The sequence below is a fragment of the Protomyctophum bolini genome (genome assembly GCF_963924005.1).
Source record: "Protomyctophum bolini genome assembly, chromosome: 6".
Classification (NCBI taxonomy): Eukaryota; Metazoa; Chordata; class Actinopteri; order Myctophiformes; family Myctophidae; genus Protomyctophum; species Protomyctophum bolini.
The window spans coordinates 2,018,660-2,036,319 of NC_137867.1; the positions used below are offsets into that span (position 1 = coordinate 2,018,660).

The window sequence follows — 17,660 nt, forward strand, 5'->3', positions numbered from 1 at the left end:
CAAGACAGACAATAACCCAAACACATTAGTACCACATGAAGCATACAAAATTCAAAGACACAACACAAAACACCAAAAATAATACAAGACAGACAATACCCCAAACCCATTAGGACAACATGAAGCATACAAAATTCAAAGACACACCACAAAACACCAAAAATAATACAAGATATACAATACCCAAACCCATTAGGACAACATGAAACATAAAAATTCAAAGACACAACACAAAACAACAAAAATAATACAAGACAGACAATAACCCAAACACATTAGTACCACATGAAGCATGCAAAATTCAAAGACACAACACAAAACACAAAAAATAATACAAGATATACAATACCCAACCCAATTAGGACAACATGAAACATAAAAAATTCAAAGACACACCACAAAACACCAAAAATAATACAAGACAGACAATAAACCATACACATTAGGACAACATGAAGCATACAAAATTCAAAGACACAACACAAAACACCAAAAATAATACAAGATATACAATACCCAAACACCTTAGGACAACATGAAACATACAAAATTCAAAGACACAACACAAAACACCAAAAATAATACAAAACATACAATACCCAAACACCTTAGGCCAACATGAAACATAAAAATTCAAAGACACAACACAAAACACCAAAAATAATACAAGACAGACAATAACCCAAACACATTAGGACAACATGAAGCATGCAAAATTCAAAGACACAACACAAAACACAAAAAATAATACAAAACATACAATACCCAAACACCTTAGGACAACATGAAACATAAAAATTCAAAGACACCACACAAAACACCAAAAATAATACGAGACAGACAATAACCAAAACACATTAGTACCCCATGAGGCATACAAAATTCAAAGACACAACACAAAACACCAAAAATAATACAAGACAGACAATAACCCAAACACATTAGTACCACATGAAGCATGCAAAATTCCAAGACACAACACAAAACACCAAAAATAATACAAGACAGACCATACCCAAACACCTTAGGCCAACATGAAACATAAAAATTCAAAGACACAACACAAAACACCAAAAATAATACAAGACAGACAATAACCCAAACACATTAGTACCACATGAAGCATACAAAATTCAAAGACACAACACAAAACACCAAAAATAATACAAAAACATACAATACCCAAACACCTTAGGACAACATGAAACATAAAAAAATTCAAAGGCACAACACAAAACACCAAAAATAATACAAAACATACAATACCCAAACACCTTAGGCCAACATGAAACATAAAAATTCAAAGACACAACACAAAACACCAAAAATAATACAAGACAGACAATAACCCAAACACATTAGTACCACATGAAGCATACAAAATGCAAAGACACAACACAAAACACCAAAAATAATACAAAAACATACAATACCCAAACACCTTAGGACAACATGAAACATAAAAAATTCAAAGACACAACACAAAACACCAAAAATAATACAAAACATACAATACCCAAACACCTTAGGCCAACATGAAACATAAAAATTCAAAGACACAACACAAAACACCAAAAATAATACAAGACAGACAATAACCCAAACACATTAGTACCACATGAAGCATACAAAATTCAAAGACACAACACAAAACACCAAAAATAATACAGGACAGACAATACCCCAAACCCATTAGGACAACATGAAGCATACAAAATTCAAAGACACAACACAAAACACCAAAAATAATACAAGACAGACAATAACCCAAACACATTAGTACCACATGAAGCATGCAAAATTCAAAGACACAACACAAAACACAAAAAATAATACAAGATATACAATACCCAACCCCATTAGGACAACATGAAACATAAAAAATTCAAAGACACAACACAAAACACCAAAAATAATACAAGACAGACAATAACCCAAACACATTAGTACCACATGAAGCATGCAAAATTCAAAGACACAACACAAAACACAAAAAATAATACAAGATATACAATACCCAACCCCATTAGGACAACATGAAACATAAAAAATTCAAAGACACAACACAAAACACCAAAAATAATACAAGACAGACAATAACCCAAACACATTAGTACCACATGAAGCATGCAAAATTCAAAGACACAACACAAAACACCAAAAATAATACAAGACAGACAATACCCAACCCCATTAGGACAACATGAAACATAAAGAATTCAAAGACACCAACACAAAACACCAAAAATAATACAAGACAGACAATAACCCAAACACATTAGTACCACATGAAGCATGCAAAATTCAAAGACACAACACAAAACACAAAAAATAATACAAGATATACAATACCCAACCCCATTAGGACAACATGAAACATAAAAAATTCAAAGACACAACACAAAACACCGAAAATAATACGAGACAGACAATAACCAAAACACATTAGTACCCCATGAAGCATACAAAATTCAAAGACACAACACAAAACACCAAAAATAATACAAGACAGACAATAACCCAAACACATTAGTACCACATGAAGCATGCAAAATTCCAAGACACAACACAAAACACCAAAAATAATACAAGACAGACCATACCCAAACACCTTAGGCCAACATGAAACATAAAAATTCAAAGACACAACACAAAACACCAAAAATAATACAAGACAGACAATAACCCAAACACATTAGTACCACATGAAGCATACAAAATTCAAAGACACAACACAAAACACCAAAAATAATACAAAAACATACAATACCCAAACACCTTAGGACAACATGAAACATAAAAAAATTCAAAGGCACAACACAAAACACCAAAAATAATACAAAACATACAATACCCAAACACCTTAGGCCAACATGAAACATAAAAATTCAAAGACACAACACAAAACACCAAAAATAATACAAGACAGACAATAACCCAAACACATTAGTACCACATGAAGCATACAAAATGCAAAGACACAACACAAAACACCAAAAATAATACAAAAACATACAATACCCAAACACCTTAGGACAACATGAAACATAAAATATTCAAAGACACAACACAAAACACCAAAAATAATACAAAACATACAATACCCAAACACCTTAGGCCAACATGAAACATAAAAATTCAAAGACACAACACAAAACACCAAAAATAATACAAGACAGACAATAACCCAAACACATTAGTACCACATGAAGCATACAAAATTCAAAGACACAACACAAAACACCAAAAATAATACAAGACAGACAATACCCCAAACCCATTAGGACAACATGAAGCATACAAAATTCAAAGACACACCACAAAACACCAAAAATAATACAAGATATACAATACCCAAACCCATTAGGACAACATGAAACATAAAAATTCAAAGACACAACACAAAACAACAAAAATAATACAAGACAGACAATAACCCAAACACATTAGTACCACATGAAGCATGCAAAATTCAAAGACACAACACAAAACACAAAAGATAATACAAGATATACAATACCCAACCCAATTAGGACAACATGAAACATAAAAAATTCAAAGACACACCACAAAACACCAAAAATAATACAAGACAGACAATAAACCATACACATTAGGACAACATGAAGCATACAAAATTCAAAGACACAACACAAAACACCAAAAATAATACAAGATATACAATACCCAAACACCTTAGGACAACATGAAACATACAAAATTCAAAGACACAACACAAAACACCAAAAATAATACAAAACATACAATACCCAAACACCTTAGGCCAACATGAAACATAAAAATTCAAAGACACAACACAAAACACCAAAAATAATACAAGACAGACAATAACCCAAACACATTAGGACAACATGAAGCATGCAAAATTCAAAGACACAACACAAAACACAAAAAATAATACAAAACATACAATACCCAAACACCTTAGGACAACATGAAACATAAAAATTCAAAGACACCACACAAAACACCAAAAATAATACGAGACAGACAATAACCAAAACACATTAGTACCCCATGAGGCATACAAAATTCAAAGACACAACACAAAACACCAAAAATAATACAAGACAGACAATAACCCAAACACATTAGTACCACATGAAGCATGCAAAATTCCAAGACACAACACAAAACACCAAAAATAATACAAGACAGACCATACCCAAACACCTTAGGCCAACATGAAACATAAAAATTCAAAGACACAACACAAAACACCAAAAATAATACAAGACAGACAATAACCCAAACACATTAGTACCACATGAAGCATACAAAATTCAAAGACACAACACAAAACACCAAAAATAATACAAAAACATACAATACCCAAACACCTTAGGACAACATGAAACATAAAAAAATTCAAAGGCACAACACAAAACACCAAAAATAATACAAAACATACAATACCCAAACACCTTAGGCCAACATGAAACATAAAAATTCAAAGACACAACACAAAACACCAAAAATAATACAAGACAGACAATAACCCAAACACATTAGTACCACATGAAGCATACAAAATGCAAAGACACAACACAAAACACCAAAAATAATACAAAAACATACAATACCCAAACACCTTAGGACAACATGAAACATAAAAAATTCAAAGACACAACACAAAACACCAAAAATAATACAAAACATACAATACCCAAACACCTTAGGCCAACATGAAACATAAAAATTCAAAGACACAACACAAAACACCAAAAATAATACAAGACAGACAATAACCCAAACACATTAGTACCACATGAAGCATACAAAATTCAAAGACACAACACAAAACACCAAAAATAATACAGGACAGACAATACCCCAAACCCATTAGGACAACATGAAGCATACAAAATTCAAAGACACAACACAAAACACCAAAAATAATACAAGACAGACAATAACCCAAACACATTAGTACCACATGAAGCATACAAAATTCAAAGACACAACACAAAACACCAAAAATAATACAAGACAGACAATAACCCAAACACATTAGTACCACATGAAGCATGCAAAATTCAAAGACACAACACAAAACACCAAAAATAATACAAGACAGACAATACCCAACCCCATTAGGACAACATGAAACATAAAAAATTCAAAGACACCAACACAAAACACCAAAAATAATACAAGACAGACAATAACCCAAACACATTAGTACCACATGAAGCATGCAAAATTCAAAGACACAACACAAAACACAAAAAATAATACAAGATATACAATACCCAACCCCATTAGGACAACATGAAACATAAAAAATTCAAAGACACAACACAAAACACCAAAAATAATACAAGACAGACAATAACCCAAACACATTAGTACCACATGAAGCATGCAAAATTCAAAGACACAACACAAAACACAAAAAATAATACAAGATATACAATACCCTACCCCATTAGGACAACATGAAACATAAAAAATTCAAAGATCCCAACACAAAACACCAAAAATAATACAAGACAGACAATAACCCAAACACATTAGTACCACATGAAGCATGCAAAATTCAAAGACACAACACAAAACACAAAAAATAATACAAGATATACAATACCCAACCCCATTAGGACAACATGAAACATAAAAAATTCAAAGACACAACACAAAACACCAAAAATAATACAAGACAGACAATACCCAACCCCATTAGGACAACATGAAACATAACAAATTCAAAGACACCAACACAAAACATACAAAAATAATACAAGACAGACAATAACCCAAACACATTAGTACCACATGAAGCATGCAAAATTCAAAGACACAACACAAAACACAAAAAATAATACAAGATATACAATACCCAACCCCATTAGGACAACATGAAACATAAAAAATTCAAAGACACAACACAAAACACCAAAAATAATACAAGACAGACAATAACCCAAACACATTAGTACCACATGAAGCATGCAAAATTCAAAGACACAACACAAAACACCAAAAATAATACAAGACAGACAATACCCAACCCCATTAGGACAACATGAAACATAAAGAATTCAAAGACACCAACACAAAACACCAAAAATAATACAAGACAGACAATAACCCAAACACATTAGTACCACATGAAGCATGCAAAATTCAAAGACACAACACAAAACACAAAAAATAATACAAGATATACAATACCCAACCCCATTAGGACAACATGAAACATAAAAAATTCAAAGACACAACACAAAACACCAAAAATAATACAAAGACAGACAATTACCCAAACACATTAGTACCACATGAAGCATGCAAAATTCAAAGACACAACACAAAACACCAAAAATAATACAAGACAGACAATACCCAACCCCATTAGGACAACATGAAACATAAAAAATTCAAAGACACCAACACAAAACACCAAAAATAATACAAGACAGACAATAACCCAAACACATTAGTACCACATGAAGCATGCAAAATTCAAAGACACAACACAAAACACAAAAAATAATACAAGATATACAATACCCAACCCCATTAGGACAACATGAAACATAAAAAATTCAAAGACACAACACAAAACACCAAAAATAATACAAGACAGACAATAACCCAAACACATTAGTACCACATGAAGCATGCAAAATTCAAAGACACAACACAAAACACAAAAAATAATACAAGATATACAATACCCAACCCCATTAGGACAACATGAAACATAAAAAATTCAAAGATCCCAACACAAAACACCAAAAATAATACAAGACAGACAATAACCCAAACACATTAGTACCACATGAAGCATGCAAAATTCAAAGACACAACACAAAACACAAAAAATAATACAAGATATACAATACCCAACCCCATTAGGACAACATGAAACATAAAAAATTCAAAGACACAACACAAAACACCAAAAATAATACAAGACAGACAATAACCCAAACACATTAGTACCACATGAAGCATGCAAAATTCAAAGACACAACACAAAACACAAAAAATAATACAAGATATACAATACCCAACCCCATTAGGACAACATGAAACATAAAAAATTCAAAGACACAACACAAAACACCAAAAATAATACAAGACAGACAATAACCCAAACACATTAGTACCACATGAAGCATGCAAAATTCAAAGACACAACACAAAACACCAAAAATAATACAAGACAGACAATACCCAACCCCATTAGGACAACATGAAACATAAAGAATTCAAAGACACCAACACAAAACACCAAAAATAATACAAGACAGACAATAACCCAAACACATTAGTACCACATGAAGCATGCAAAATTCAAAGACACAACACAAAACACAAAAAATAATACAAGATATACAATACCCAACCCCATTAGGACAACATGAAACATAAAAAAATCAAAGACACAACACAAAACACCGAAAATAATACAAGACAGACAATAACCCAAACACATTAGTACCACATGAAGCATGCAAAATTCAAAGACACAACACAAAACACCAAAAATAATACAAGACAGACAATAACCCAAACACATTAGTACCACATGAAGCATGCAAAATTCAAAGACACAACACAAAACACCAAAAATAATACAAGACAGACAATAAACCATACACATTAGGACACCATGAAACATACAAAATTCAAAGACACAACACAAAACACCAAAAATAATACAAGACAGACAATAAACCAGACACATTAGGACAACATGAAACATACAAAATTCAAAAAACACAAAATATTGACAAGTATAGAGTTAAAGATCTATAAGGAGACTATTTGATTACCAACTCTCCATGATTTAGCGGGGGGGAGGGTCACCTGAACCCTCTCAAAGACCATCGGTAGCCCCCGGACCATTGCTTGAAAACATTTGCACTAGGTGACTGAAATCAGGGCATAAATGGTATTGCAGTTGTAAATATATATATAGAAATTGACCACTAGGGGGATATCCTTGACTTACACAAGAATTACATTCAAGGACCACTGGTGGTCCCCAGACCAATGATTGAAAAACATTTCCCTAGATGACTGAGATCACATCAGGGCATAAATGGTATTGCAGTGTAAATATTTATATAGAGATTGAACACTAGGGGGGTATCATTGATTTTTCACAATAATTACATTCAAGGACCATTGGTGGTCCCCAGACCATTGATTGAAAAACATTGCCCTAGATGACTGAGATCACATCAGGGCATAGTAGGTATTGCAGTGTAATTATATATATATAGAGATTGACCACTAGGAGGAATCACACACCCACTGTCAATGTATGTAGGGAATTTAAGGAATCCATGGAATGTTATTACTAACTTGATTAATTTATGCATACAATTCACTTCGAAGATAAGGATCCCCCACCTCTGTGTTTATCTAATTTGCATTTTACTACTAGCACCTGGCATTCCACAAAGAGGGGGACCCCATCCCCCCACCTCACCCCCAGTGAGTCATCTAATTTGCATGTTTACTACTAGCACCTGGTTAGAGCCCATCCCCCCCTTGTTTATCTAACTTGCACCTGTTTAGATACCATCCCCCACCAAACTTCAAACGATTTCAAGACAGTGACCCCCCTGGCCCTAAATAAATATTGCCTGAGGTTAGCGACCATCCCCCCACCTTAACCCCAGTGACAAATTTACATATTGTATTTATTTGTTTTTCACACCTTCGAGTCAGCATCTCTGCAGGCTTTTGGGGAGGCATGGCACATGGAGACAGGGAGAGAGAGAGATGAGATCAGCTAATCACACACACATGCATTTATAAATAACCTATTATTAGTTTTTATTATTATTTAATTATAAACTATTATATGCTAATTATATTTATGGATATTTTATTGGTTATGGATATTTATGATTATGCTAATTATATCTATTTATATCTATCTATTTTAATTACTAATTTGCATAATTTATTCATTAATTGCTCACTAGCGCCACTAGTGGCCAAAAAGTGTACCAAACCCCCATCATATTATACTACTCCAACCGCCATAAAACCGGAAAGAAGAAGAAGAAGAGCGCTCTCTAGTCTCTAGCAGCAGCACAGAGACGCCTGTATGATAGACTCACGGTCGGAGCTGCGAGACTTTTCACTGATCACATAAGTTGACATAATAACGCCATAACGCGGGTAACGCTCGCACAATAACTATAAGGCCGTTATGGAATGGGGAAATGTAAAGCGTTAGGTTACAAGTTACTGCAAATAGTAGTTACGTTATGTAACGTAATGCAAGTAAGGGCGTTAGTCACAACATTGGCTATATTGTATTAACATACTCTACCTTGCAGATTGCAAAAGTTATATTGTATTAACATACTCTAACAAAAAACATTGTGTTTTATCCGAAATACTGTATTACTTTGCACTACTTTTAGACTCTGACTCGTCTGAGTATGGTGGAGATGATGGGGCTGTTGTACCCCAAGCCATCCATGACGAAATGTACAAAAAATACAAGACCACACAGAAGAAGGCCAAACTGTTGGAGGCGGACCTACATAATCTCAAAACAAAGTAAGCCATGGCTAATTTTAACAAACCCTTGCATGAGGTTGCTCTACTCTTTTTGTATATATCTTAATTTGTTCTTTTTACTTTTACTTATTTTATGGAGTGCAATGTTCATTATTAAACTGGTATCCTAATAATGCATACATCACTGAAGTTTATCTTTTTCCGTACCCTATTCATGCTTTAAGATGCAACGAATTGGAGATGGAAAAGCAGAAACTGGAGGAAGAAGTTGGCACATACAAGGGCCTCAATATAGCACTGCAGCAAAGCCTGACATCACTGCTGCAGAAGAGGGGAAACAGTGAAAGAATAGGTGTGTTTAGACAATGATACTGTTGTATGAAATGTTTTACTTTACAATGTGTACAATATATGGATCATATAAGTGCTGTGATAATGCCAGAAGGAGCTTAAATACGATTGTCTTCATTTTCAGTTGCAACTTCCTCCATTTCGTAACTGCAACATTGACTTTGTATCGTATCGTTTTGCAATGCAAATAATCGATTGCATCAATACTACGTTTTTGTGTGTAGTATTTAGCAATTGGAATGAGAAAAAAAGAAAACTAGGTTTAATTAGTTTAATATAATGTTTATGTATTTTCCAGAGAATCACAGTGGTTACTTATTTATATCCAAATTCATGCATTTTCCCTTAACAAATCTGCACTATCCACAGATAAATTTTCTTTGCTGAATAGTTACTGTATCGATTTTAAATCATTGTATCGTATCGTATCGCCATAATGAACCAATATCGCCCTTACTTACAGGCAAAGAATGCCCCACGAGTAGACCGGAGGGCCGGGAGGCCAAACCCACCCTGACCCCAGAAAAGCTGAAGGCAGTCAGAGGTATGTTTACTTAGGGGGGGGGTTTCAAGCCTTCATCAGCGTTGTCTGCTGTAGACACCAGAAGTGTCACATTTTATACTCTCCCGAGGATAGCTTTCTCTGTCCTGTACAGACATACAGCAAACTTATACCAAAAGTGCAAGGGTTTTCTTTTAATTAATAAAAAATGCCTTAAAGGGGGAGTGACACGCCCCTCGGGAAGCTATTAAGGCTATTAAAACTAGCATCTAGATTGTGACGTACGTACGGGAACGCACAATTTGACCAATGAAATTGATCTTGTATCTGGGCTAAATGGCAGAGCGGCTCTGGGCTCTGCGAGTTAGCGTTCCTGGTGGCTATCAACTCATGCTAGTGGTTTTGAGGTCACTTTTAGCTTCATACCTGGGTGAAAGTTTGGTGTAAAAATTATTTTTTTGCTCGAAAATCTTCGTTAGAATGATATTGAGTTGACGTGTAAGTTTTAGAGTAAACTGTTGCATAATCGCAATTTCGCGTGACGGGTTCCATCGTACCTATCTTGTCTATCTGTCTCCCCCCCGCTCACACGCCCTCAGCCGGCTAAGTGCTGAACAGGGCTCACGGAGCCCTGGAGCTTCACGTAACGTTACCACTGCCTGTGACTACTCTAGCGGCACTGCGCCGGCCTAACCTGAGTCCGCCCCTCTCTCTCACACACACACACACACTCTCTCTCTCTCTCTCTCTCTCTCTCTCTCTCTCTCTCTCACACACACACACACCGATATAGGGACGGTCTCTCTCTCTCTCTCACACACACACACACACACACACACACACACACACACACACACCAAGTTGATTCTATCGATATGTTTTAGCCTGTGTGTATAGCTGTTGTGAACGCGAAGAGTTGTGTTTATTATTTACCAAGAGCATCGGCTCTATCCGTCATCCATTGCAACTGCAAGACGGCGAGACGCGGTGTGTGTGTGTGTGTGTGTGTGTGTGTGAGAGAGAGAGACTAGCTGGCCTGCTGCAGGGCAACCGCAGCAGGAACCGCTGTTCTGGTAGGGCAGACTAGCCTGCTAGCCCCATAATGGAGGATCGGCTCGACTGTAATGAATAAATTGGACAGAGCAGCAGTAATTGGAATAAATAAATGCATGTTGTCTTGTGTTCTTATCTTCTCGGGGCTATTGTTAATGCATGTTCAAAATCAATCAGCAATTTGACCTAAATATTCCCATTTCATATTTATATTATGGCGACGAGTATAGTCACTCATGACGGACAATCGGACATAATATAGGCAATGAAACAGTCAGTAAAGTGGAATGAATCACAGCATTATATCGCCCCTTGCTGCAGAATGGAAAAGAATGCAGAATCTTTTCATGGCTTAGAATCTAGGACAAGTAAAGTAGAGTAGTAGACATAAAAATACCCCCATCACAATCAGAACAATGACGGTGCGACTAACTGTTTCACACCTGTGGCTATTGGCTAAAACATTCCTGTAGCCTGAATGATTATGCAAACACTGTAAGTACTGTAAACACGTTTTCAATTTCAATAAATCGTGAGCAAATCTGTAAACATTAACAAACAAAGCAGACATTTTAATACTGTATTGAATAGTTTTTGTGCTTGTTACAGTTCTACAAAGTACAAACTATTAATTTAATACAGTTTTCGGACTCGGTGAGTTGTCTCCCTCTGAGACCCTAAAGAGAGAGAGAGAGAGATATACGGAGGGAGAGAAAAAAACCCCAAAACCACCCCCACCTCCTCTCGCAATCTCCCCGTTCTGAAGTGCCTTGTGTCCGGCCAGAGTTCAAGGCTTACCGCGGCCCGCGATTCTCATGAATTCATTATGCATAAACAAACATTTCAAACAATGTTGTGTGTGTGTGTGTGTGTGTGTGTGTGTGTGTGTCTCTGCGTGTGTGTGAGAGAGAGAGAGAGAGAGAGAGAGAGAGTGAGAGAGATGCGTCCCCCGTGTGTGCTTGTGCAGCCTGCACGAACAGAAGTCGAGGCGCTGTGCCCCCACTGCCCCGGCGGTGAGAGCCTGAGAGGGGGCTCAGACGGACTAGTCACGCGAAATTGCGATTATGTAACAGTTTACCCTAAAACGTATACGTCAACTCAATGTCATTGTAAGGAAGATTTTCGAGCAATAAAATAATTTTTTTATGATACTTTCACCTAGTATGACGCAAAAGGTTACCTCAAAACTAGTAGCCTTTAGTGCGCTAGCCACTCAGCTCGGCTAGATGCTAGGTCACGTCAGAGCCTGAGATATAGTCACGTGTCGTTTGAAACTGTTTTCATTCAGACCACGTGATGTACCTTATCAGCAATGTTAATCTCGGGCCGGGACACTCCCCCTTTAAAATGAGAGTTCCGTGAGTGCTGGTTTTCTCTTTTAGAGATGTTTCTGTAGTCATTTAACCGACCAGGCACCCGGTAAAAATGTTCAGAGAGTTTGAGACTAGTTGGAGTTGTGCGAGCTACTACCTTGATCATATGTTTCCAATAGAGAACTACAGTCACATGACTGTAGTATGAAAATGTTATGAATTTATTATGCATGTCTTATTGGCTCATTCCCTGTCTTATAATGGTTTGCCAGGGACATCTTTCACATCCAAACCTTTTTTTTGCCACTAGATGGCAGTGTTTGCTAATCTATTAATTAGTTACCATTTCTTTGTTGGACTGTCTTCATGCCTCAATCAGAATTCCAGACTGCTGTGGTTTAGGACAGAATTGATCTCATCTCACCAAAACAAATCGTAATATTCTATGATTTTTCAAAACTCCTGGCTGTTGTTGGACAGACAATGTTTTATTGTCAGGGAATGAGTTAACCCATTTTGGGCAGGAACCCCTTTTGTTGTTTTAAGCATTATGTTATGCTTTAGCTGTTGAAAAATAGCAGATCTACAAGCGCATAGCATGGCATGAGCTCATGCCACGCTACGAGCTTGTAGGTGTGCTATTTTTTTTTAATCGTGAAAATGTGGCACACATCCTGGCCTGCCCACCCACATTTTCCATTCAAATGCATTTTCTTCATAACTGAAACGGGATTTCACCCCATTTTCAACTTATCTTCATTGGTCCTGACTAATGTATAAATTTTAAGATGACACAATTTCTGTCTACTCACTCTGACACTCACTGGTGGGATGTGGACAGTTCAGAAACCTGAACCAGTAATGTCAAAGGTAGGCAGGGTTCTAAACTGTCCACAGCCCACCAATGAAACACATTGTATAATGAGCATTAACTCAATGTCTGCCAACGACCTAATTGACCTCTTTTTTAGCAACTCCCACAGCGCCAACGACGTCTTTATCGTCTTTTTCAGACGGGTATAACATTGGACCAAAAAAAAAAAAATTAAATTAAATAAAAAAATGTATAGAGACTGGCGCTTAGGGACTTTTTGGCACTTCTTAAAAGCGATGGATGAGTTTTAATGAGGACCAGTTATATGAACTCACAATTCATACAACTCAGCCCATATTATGTAGTCCTCAGGCTAATATATATATTTTTTGTTGTTTGGCGTCTTGTGTTATTTTTAGACTGTTTCCATTGGTGGCTGCAGAAGCAAAACCTGAATACAGAAGATGTGACTAAGAAGACGAAGGCCATGGGTAGATACATATCCGAAAATTCAAGACATCAACAGAAAAGACAAGAAATAGGTCTCCCAAGTAACCTCTCTCTCTCACACACACAGACACATATACTCTCAGCTGCAGAATTAATTTTTTGGATGAAGCCCCTCCCGACGCCATAACTTTTGTACCAACTTTTCTTTTTTTTCACAAAAAAACGGGAAAGAAAAGACGAGGAAAAAAACTGACAATTCAAAAAAGGGGGGAAAAAACAAAGCAAGAGACGAAAAAAAAACAAAAACAAGGCTGCATTTTACATTACAGGATACATTCATTGAAATGTGTGTGTGTCTTATAGATGAAATGAAGGCTCTGTGATGGTGTGTGTGTTTATTTATTTTTGTCATTTGTCATTATTTATTTTGTATTTGTTAAACAGTATTTAAAGCTGGCATATTTTACATTTAATGTGCAACTTAAATAAAATGCAGTGTATTAGAACTTGTAACCTGGATTTGGTCTTACTTTATTTGTTTGCAATATAGTACCTACGATCCATACATCCATCCATATTCAACCGCTTATCCGTAGTCGGGTCGCAGGGGGCAACAGCTCCACCAGAGTGCTCCAGACTTCCCTCTCCAGAGCAACATCAGTGACTTCCTCCTGGGGAATTCCGAGACATTCCAAGGCCAGTGAGTCGATGTATTTCCCCAACTGCACCTTGGTCTGCCCCGGGGTCTCCTCCCAGTGGGACGTGCGTCGAGGACCTCCCTAGGGAGGCGCCCAAGAGGCATCCTAACCAGATGCCCGAACCACCTCAGCTGACTCCTTTCCAGGCGAAGGAGCACGCGGTACTACTCCGAGTCTCGAAGGAGCATGCGGTACTACTCCGAGTCTCTCTCGTGTGACTGTACTTCTCACCCTATCTCGATCTAAGGGAGATGCCAGCCACCCGTCGAAGAAAACTCATTTCGGCCACTTGTATTTGCAACCTTATTCTTTCGGTCACACACTTTGAACATGAAATAACCAGACCTGGAGAAAACAGCAATTGAATTAGCAAAGTAAGGTGTCTACTTGAAGCTGTGTATCTGGTAAGAGTTACAGCATATCTAAACCATTGCAAATAATGATTTATAATGATTTATCAAATATTATATAAAGAGTGTATTCAAATACATTCCTCTGGGTGTGAATGCAAGAGTGGGAAAACGCCTTCAGATTATGTATTAACTATCTGAACCAGACTATGGATAAAATGTCAGAACACTCATATAACAAGGATAACATCAGTGTGCATCAGAAATACAAAAGAGGCCAACATTGATTACAGGCATTCACTCGGATCATTCTGAGACAAGCAGGGTTTTTTTCTTTAAATCCGCCCCAGCTAAGAGCATACCATAACAAACAAAATCAGTGAACTCCACTGAAACACAACGCATAGCAGTCGAGTCCCTGACTCCTGCCGAGGCCAGAGGTTCTGCCTTTTACACAGAGGTGCCCTGACTGCCCTCTGTGGGTGCCTTGTTGTTTGTCTGGTCATCAGGCTTCATGGCTGGGAAGAGCAGCACCTCCTTGATGTTGTTAGAGTCTGTGAGGAACATGGTGAGACGATCGATGCCCAAACCCCAACCAGCGGTTGGTGGCAGACCATATTCTAGTGCTGTGCAGAAGGTCTCGTCGATGGACATGGACTCATCATCACCCTCAGCTTTGGCCATGGCCTGCTGTTCAAAGTGCTCTCTCTGCCTAAACGGATCGTTCAACTCTGTGTAGGCGTTGCAGATCTCCTTCTTCATCACAAAGAGTTCAAAACGCTCAGTCAGGCCTTTGTGAGTTCTGTGCCATTTTGCAAGAGGGCTCATGATTTGAGGATGGTCACAGATAAATGTGGGGCTGATACACGTGACTTCGAGGAAATCTCCCACCAACTTGTCGAGGAGACGGGCCGTTGTTCTGGGTGGAGGACATTCCACTCCTTTTAGGGCACACAAGTCATCAAAGAACTTACGAGTCTCGTCACTGTCATAGGTGTCGGCAGGAGGGAACTTAACACCCATTTCCTTCTCAAGGTCATGTGTCATGCTCACTCTTCTGAATGGTGGAGTGAAGTCAATCTCATAAGCCTGTCCCTTATGATGATACGTTACCTTGTACCCCCCAGTGATGTGCATCACCATTCCCGACAGAAGTTTCTCTGTGATTTCCATCAAGTCATGGTAATCTGCAAAGGCCATGTAGAATTCACAGGTGGTGAACTCTGGATTATGAGTGAGATCAATGCCTTCATTCCTGAATTGACGGCCAATCTCATACACTCTGTCTAAACCACCAACCACCAGCATCTTGTGGTAGAGCTCAGGTGCGATCCTCATGTAGAGGTTCATGTCCAGGTCGTTGTGATAAGTAACAAAAGGTTTGGCCACGGCTCCTCCAGGGATAAGGTTCATCATCGGCGTCTCAATCTCCAAGAATCCCAGTTGGTCAAGGAAGCTGCGCAGGTAGGTGATGACTTTGGACCGTGTTATGAACTTCTGTCTCACATAGTCGTGGAGAATCAGATCCAGGTAGCGCTGACGGAACCTGGTCTCCTTGTCAAAGAGAAGATGTGGCAACATATGCAGACAGGGTGACAGTAGAGTCATCTCTGTAGGAATGATGCTCAACTCTCCTTTTTTGGTTTTCCCCGGGTTACCACGGACACCCACGATGTCACCACGGCGCAGCTTGTTGATGATGGCTTCAAAGTCCTCCTCAGACTTGTAGTTCCTTGAGGATGCCATAACTTGCAGCTTGACACCTTCCCCTCGCAAGTCATAGAACAGCAGCTTAGCACCAGATTCCCTCTTGGCATGGATCCGACCTGAGACGTTGAGAACAACATCTGTTAGCTGGTCTCCAGGCTGGAGATAGTTGTACTTCTCAATGAAGTCTGTGAGTGATAAATCCACATGATATTTATGTGGGTAAGGGTCCTCCGCTGTGCCCTTCAGAGCTTGGATAGCCTGGCTGCGGATCTTGAAGTATTGGTTAGGGTCCAGCGTCTCCTCGTCCACCCCAAGGTCATCCTTATCTCCTTTGTTACTACATTCCTTCTTCTGCTCCACCTTGGCTTCCTTCTTCTCAGCTGCCTTCTTTAAATATTTGTTTATTCAGGGACAATGTACAAGGTTGGTTTTACATCGTTAGTTGTTGTTGACATTCCCTGTTTTTTGTTTTTTTTTGTGCACCCCTTCCCCTTAGGGTGGGCAGAGTGATCAATAGTGGTCACGCTTGCCCATCCTACCCTCCCGTTCACCCTCCCACCCTCCCATGGGTCGTAGGGGAGGCAAAAACATAAAATTTTAAATAAATTTAAATACAACACAGTAAAGAGAAGATAAATAGTAAAGTAAGCAAGATAAACAAAAGAAAATAATAAATGAATAAAAATAAAAAATAAAGAAATACAAATACGAAAAGAACGTAAAGTAAAATACAAACATTTATACATTTATATGCTATAGTCTACTGCATACCTCCCTGGGACATTGAAATTAATGCTGAGTGGTTGGATGAAGTTACAATGGATCGCTCGGGAGTGTTTCTAGGTTGTTGAAATGTGCTATAAAGGGTTGCCATCTAGCATGGAATTTCTCAGTTGAGCCTCTAAT

The 17,660-nt window shown here is 37.7% G+C and overlaps 1 protein-coding gene across 1 annotated transcript; it reads right to left on the bottom strand.

Moving 5' to 3' along the window:
• Positions 1-15,040: 15,040 nt before the first annotated feature.
• Positions 15,041-17,138, bottom strand: LOC308317210 (lysine--tRNA ligase-like). The gene has a single exon (XM_080766063.1). It carries the CDS (start codon positions 16,788-16,790, stop codon positions 15,495-15,497), a length of 1,296 nt encoding a protein of 431 aa, XP_080622189.1. The 5' UTR covers positions 16,791-17,138; the 3' UTR covers positions 15,041-15,494.
• Positions 17,139-17,660: the final 522 nt, after the last annotated feature.

Coding starts and splice junctions, on each gene's coding strand:
- LOC308317210 (XM_080766063.1), bottom strand. CDS start 16,790: ATGGCATCCTCAAGGAACTACAAGTCTGAGGAGGACTTTGAAGCCATC.